Raw genomic sequence first — 6,000 nt, forward strand, 5'->3', positions numbered from 1 at the left:
CACTGTTTAGAATAGGAAGTATCTAATAAGTCAAGCATTTTGTCTAATGTGCTGCCAGTGTGTTTAATATATGCCTGGAGGTCTGAAACATTATCTTCTCCACTACAGTAATATGCATTTAATTCTCTGAAAGCAGAAGGTCGAACTTTTAAAAGGGACTCAAAGTACATTTTCAACTAGAATAATTTAAAACATATGGGAGAGGGGACCAGAGTAATGTACAGTTGGTTTTTATGGTTTAATCATGATCATGTTAATGCACACCAGTAGCTAATTAAAGAAAACTTTTATTGTTCATTTTAAATGGGTTATGTAAAGAGTAAAACTGATATAACAAATACTGCCCAATGATAAATGTTTCTGTTATAGTCACTAACAGCAAGCAAATATTGCTGTTTTTGACAACTTAAATTATTAGTCCCTTTAGCCTATAGTAAAGCAAAGGGTCTTTTTAAAGCTCTTTCATTGTGAAGTTTTCTTTTTCCACAAAAGAATGGTAAATTGATGCCCAAGTTTATGGCCAGGCACATTTAATTAACTGTAAAACTTTACTCAATAGCTGGTCGAGTACTCCTCAGTGTAACAGATATATCTGCAGTGCACTAGTAACACATCAGCAGATTTTTTCAATATCTGCAGTGTCTTGAAAGTTGGTAGCTTATTTATTTCAATTATGAAAATATTATTTCTGCAGCAAGGGAAAATGACAGAAATCTCAACTTTGAGCAAACATTTTTAGAAATCAGATTGTTAAGCCTGAGCATACCTTGATTTTTAAAAACTAAAAATCACAGCCAGTCATTTCCAGATGACAGGGTCAAATTCCATATTGCTTGGAATGTGCCTGAGATGTGTTGCCATCTGACTTCTGTTCAGGAACCTATGTGATCTGAGGTAGTCTCCACATTGCTCTTGCTGCTTGTTGATTTCATGCTACCAATCCATTTAATAGCAGCTAGAGACTAGCATGGCCATAACATTTTAATAAGTTTTTAATAGTGACCTACCATAGTTGATGTTAAAGAAAATGCTTAGTCAATTGAAATAGGCGCTATTTTGTCTATGATTGATCCTTCCATGTTAACCATGTTAGGGAGCACTAAATTCATTTTAGGTAAGAAAAAGATTATATCAGGAGTTCTGAACATTTTTTGTATCATGGACCTCTCTAGAAGTCTAATTAAACCCAAATTAGACCCCTTTTCAGAGTAATGTTTTGTTTTTCTTTTTTAATACATAAAAGAAAAAGCATAGGATTGCCAAAGATACTAATTATATTTAAAATGTGTGGTCAAAATATTTGTTGTCTTCTAAGTTCATGGACTCCAAGTAAGGACAGTCTAGGATTATCAATTTTTTAGTTTTGTAACTAAACTTGTGATTTTATTACAGTAGCAATCTCTCAGATCTGCACCTGCTCTCTAATATGTATAAAATCTTAAAAGTATGAGGCACCAATGAACAAAATGAGTTGAACTTAAGTTTTCCTGACTAAGAAGCTGGCTCTCAATCTATTGTTCTATGGTGCCTTAACCAACAAGAGAATATTTAATACTGACAGCTAATTGGATCTTTTTAAAAACCATTATATGTTCTTGCTTTTCAATTAATGAAGCAGTATTCATTTTATATGCCTCAGAAGTTCACAAAATTTGGCTGATTGGGGTTTGCCATAACATATAACCAAAAAGGATTTTTTAGTATGAAGAATATTTCTATACTTAAGGGATCTATAAATACTTCTACTGATGTAGCTCATACACACTCTCTAATAACTTGTGAATGACCAAGTCTAAAAAACAATTTATCACCTAATGACCCTCATTCTGGTGATGAGCATCAAAGAGCTTGATAGGCCGAGTCTCTGGACCACAAACATACCTACAGGTACTCCAAATTGATGATAGAACTTACTGTTCCTTCCCAAAGGTCGTCTCTGAAAACTCAGGTTCACTTACCTACCACAATGAGTCCAGGATGTAGGTTATTAATGAAGAATGCAAAGACTTAGACTCTTCAAACACAAACATCTAAACCTTTATCTCTTGAGCCGTAGCTAATTGTTCTTTACATGATACTTACTTGAGAATTTAGGAATAATATTATATAAGGAAATATAAAATGTCAGTTTTGAAAGCTTAAAAAATCAGTTACTTATCGTGATTGTGATTTTCTTATTTTTATTTTTGTTTTGTTTTAAGGTTATTTTAAAATATTTTTCTTTTTATTAAAAAACAAACAAACCTAAGTCTTCCAACTTGAAAACAAAATGCCTTTCCTTAGAAGTATTTCTTCCTTAATCAGTTAAGCATAGGAGATTTAACTTATTTAACTTTTCTTATACTACTATTACATTTCTCCTTGAGAGCCTAAAAACTGTTTCATATTTAAGCCCTCTAAAAGCAAGTTGTTTATAATTTTGAGAAACAGTATGTGAGTCCATCAGTCAACAAACATTTATTAAGCTCTTATGAACCACAAACACTTGAGCAAGACATTTAGATTATAGTTATAAAAGTGAGCAGCACTCCTCCTCCCCTCCCCCCCCCAGGAAGCTTTCATTCTTTTAAGGAGATGCAGTATATTCACAGATAAATAATTATTACAGGAAATACACTAAATAAAAACCTTGTTATTTGAGGTGAGGGGGAAAATGGTGAAATTCTGGAACTTGAACAATGCTTCTCAAATTGGGACTTGGAAAGCCCTAGAAGAAGGTGTCTAAAAGCACACTTGTCAGTGAGGTATATTGGCATATTGCTTCCTTCATTACAGATGTCCACAAATCAACCCATCCTTGCTTCCTTTCCTCTCATAGTTATGTGAGGGCTTGTTTAGAGTAGAAGTGTTAGAAGTGTGTAGAAGGATAGAAAAGTCATGGAAAGAGAAAATTTGAGAACTGATAGCACTGAATAAGGAAAAATTCAGCTTTAAATAACTAAATTTTCCCTTAATAATTGTTTTAAGTACCTACATTACTTTAAAGAATAGTTCTAGAAGGGGGCAGCTGGGTAGCTCAGTGGAGTGAGAGTCAGGCCCAGAGATGGGAGGTCCTGGGGTTCAAACCCGGCCTCAGCCACTTCCCAGCTGTGTGACCCTGGGCAAGTCACTTGACCCCCATTGCCCACCCTTACCAATCTTCCACCTATGAGACAATACACCAAAGTACAAGGGTTAAAAAAAAAGAATAGTTCTAGGTATTGATATATGATATTTATACTTGATAGGTTACGTATTCTTTCAGTAAGTTTATAATGTGAGGAAATTAATTTTCACACACACACTTCCAACTCCAGAAAATCTTACAGGACAGTTTTATGTTATCAAATACTTTAAAATACTGTTGCCCACAACTTAGAATAAGGTACTTTTGTCAGATAGTTTATTCTTCTCAAGTAGTACAGCTTCTCATGGATACTGTTTCCTTTTAATTCAGAGGATGAGAGATTTAAATTCCAAATTGTACTTTAGAGACCAGAAACCCATATTTCCTCATTTCCCTTTATGTATTTTTTTGGCCCTCTAAAGCAAGTCATCATTTCTTTGGAGCAGACACCTACTGTGTTTTCATGAGGGATGATGGCATTAGAAGTTGCATTTGGCAGATTTTTTTATAATTCCCTTTTCCCCATCACACTTAGTATAATTGTTTGCCAATCAAGTAGAAATATTTCTTGACTATAACTTATAGAATGATCTTAATATTTTCCTTTATAGATCTCCAAACAAGAACAGAAAAATATGGATCCATCTGATGGAAGTATGACAGAAACATCTTCCCGTTATAGTGGAGCTCAAGACAGTGGCATTGGTAGCGACAGTGTCAAAATTAGAATTGTTCAGATAGAGCAACGTAGTGGTGCCAGTCAGCATCGAATTGCCCGTCCTTCCCACCAGTCATCAATTGTGAAAAATCTGAATTTTATTCCCTTTGACATATTTGTTACTGCAAGCCGAATCTCTCTGATGACCTACTCTTGTACAGCTTTACCTAAAGTAAAAACACAAGATCAGAATGATAGTGAGAAAGTCTGCAAGAACTCATTCAACCTACCAACAACTGAGTCAGAAGGCGTTCCTCAGCCCAGCCACACTTGCATTTCTAAGGTGACCGCAGATGACCTTGTAAGCAGTAGCATTTCTTTCCCTTCTGGAAGAAAAATGGGACTTCTTTCATTAGAAAATCTTCATTCATCCACAAGGTCTTCCGCTAGACAAGCCCTTGGCATCACTATTGTGCGACAGCCTGGACGAAGAGGAGCTGGAGACTTACAATTAGACCCATTTGTGTATCTTGTGGTATCCCAACCTTCTTTGCTGCTTAGCTGCCACCACCGAAAACAGAGGGTAGAAATGTCTATTTTCGATGCTGTGCTTAAAGGAGTAGCCTCCAGCTACAGGTGTACAGGTAAGAGCTTTCACATTTCCAATGTGTTAACTACAATAATGAAATTAGTTTTAATTTCCAAAAATTTAGGATTGATCAAACAAACAAAAATAGCTAGTAGGCCAAAAAGCATTCCTCCCTTCCCTTTCAGGCTGTTAAATTCATGTCTCACAGCTGAATCAAGTTTAAGAATACAGAATAATTGAAATGTATTAAGATTTGGCCTGAGAGTCCTGAGTTCTTGCTATAAAACTAGACATTATATTTTCAGGAACAGGAAAACCAAGAGCTGTATTGTTCCAGAGTTTAGATAGAAAAAGAGAATCTTAGCAGGTCCCCATTAAGTTAGCTTATAAAGCTATTTCACATCTAAAAAAAAATCTAAAAAACATTTTTTAAAATAAAGCTAGCTTGTCAAATTAAAGAAAAACCTTAAGAGATGTGACAACTCTGCTATTCTCATTTCCTATTTACTTATTATTATAAAAGAATCAGGGAGAGCTCTAATTTAACAAGAGACAATCTAAAAATCCCAATAAGTATTTCAGATTTTAGAATAATGAAAAAAATTGCTTAAAGTAAACAACTTTAATATGACCCTGCATTATCAGATCAGTTTTTTGGGTCTTGTGATTCTCCAAGAAGTATTAATAGAATTTCCAGTATATCTTCAGTACACTGCTTTAAATTCCTCTATTCTGTTAACATTGTGGGGAATACAGAAGTCATTCTGAGCATATTTCCCTCACCACATTTGTACACAATGGCATGTTTTTCATATGAATGTCATGTGTCTATCTCTTGCTAGAATTTAAACTTCTTGAGGACATCTATTTGTTTCACCTGCTTAAGCCATTCTACCACAGCTTATCCCTAAATAACCCTTTTTAAATACTGGATCTTCCTTCCCCAAACTCTGTTTCCTCTGGATTTAATTATCTCTATGCTGATGCTTCGCAAATCTATTTATCTAGCCCTAACCCTTCTGCTGACCTCTAGTCTAACTTCTTCAACTATCTATCAGACAACTTGAACTGGATGTTAAATATCTTAAACTCAATGCACCTAAAAGGGAACTCATTTTCTTTCCCCAAAAACGTCCCTGTGACTCTAGAGGGTATACCAGCTTCCCAATACCCCAGATTCTGTCATTCTTGATTCCTCACTATTTCTTTCCCCATCCCTCCCAATATCCAAAAACCATTTCCAAGATCATTTGATTTCACTTTAGCAACATATTTTAAACGTGTCCCTTTCTCTCCTTTGGTACTGCCAACCCTTGTTCAAGTCCTTACTTCCTTAAACTTAAACCCTTGCAATAGCCAGCTGATTGGCGCACCGTCTTCAAGTATCTCCCCCATTCCACTCTACAGTATCTTCCATTTAGCAAAATGATTTTCCTAAAGGGTAGGTTTGACCAAGTTATCTTCCTCTCCCCTACTCCTTCACCAATATACATGCAGTAGACCACTGATTATCATTTCTACTTTCAAATACAGAATCCTCTCTTCAGCATTCAAAAGCCTTTTATGATCTACCCTACTACCTTTTCAATCTTCTTATTACACACACACACACACACACACACACACACACACACACACACACACAAT

At 35.3% G+C, this 6,000-nt stretch overlaps 1 protein-coding gene across 3 annotated transcripts in view; it reads left to right on the forward strand.

The window, feature by feature from the left end:
• Window positions 1-6,000, forward strand: part of VPS13B (vacuolar protein sorting 13 homolog B) — a 1,074,400-nt gene that overhangs the window by 776,302 nt on the left and 292,098 nt on the right. For all 3 annotated transcript variants that reach the window (XM_044668639.1, XM_044668631.1, XM_044668624.1), the window contains exon 33: window positions 3,718-4,408. In XM_044668639.1, the coding sequence (XP_044524574.1) occupies window positions 3,718-4,408 (691 nt within the window). The remainder of the gene's footprint in view (window positions 1-3,717; window positions 4,409-6,000) is intronic.

Source organism: Gracilinanus agilis, chromosome 1 (genome assembly GCF_016433145.1).
Source record: "Gracilinanus agilis isolate LMUSP501 chromosome 1, AgileGrace, whole genome shotgun sequence".
In the NCBI taxonomy this organism is placed as follows: Eukaryota; Metazoa; Chordata; class Mammalia; order Didelphimorphia; family Didelphidae; genus Gracilinanus; species Gracilinanus agilis.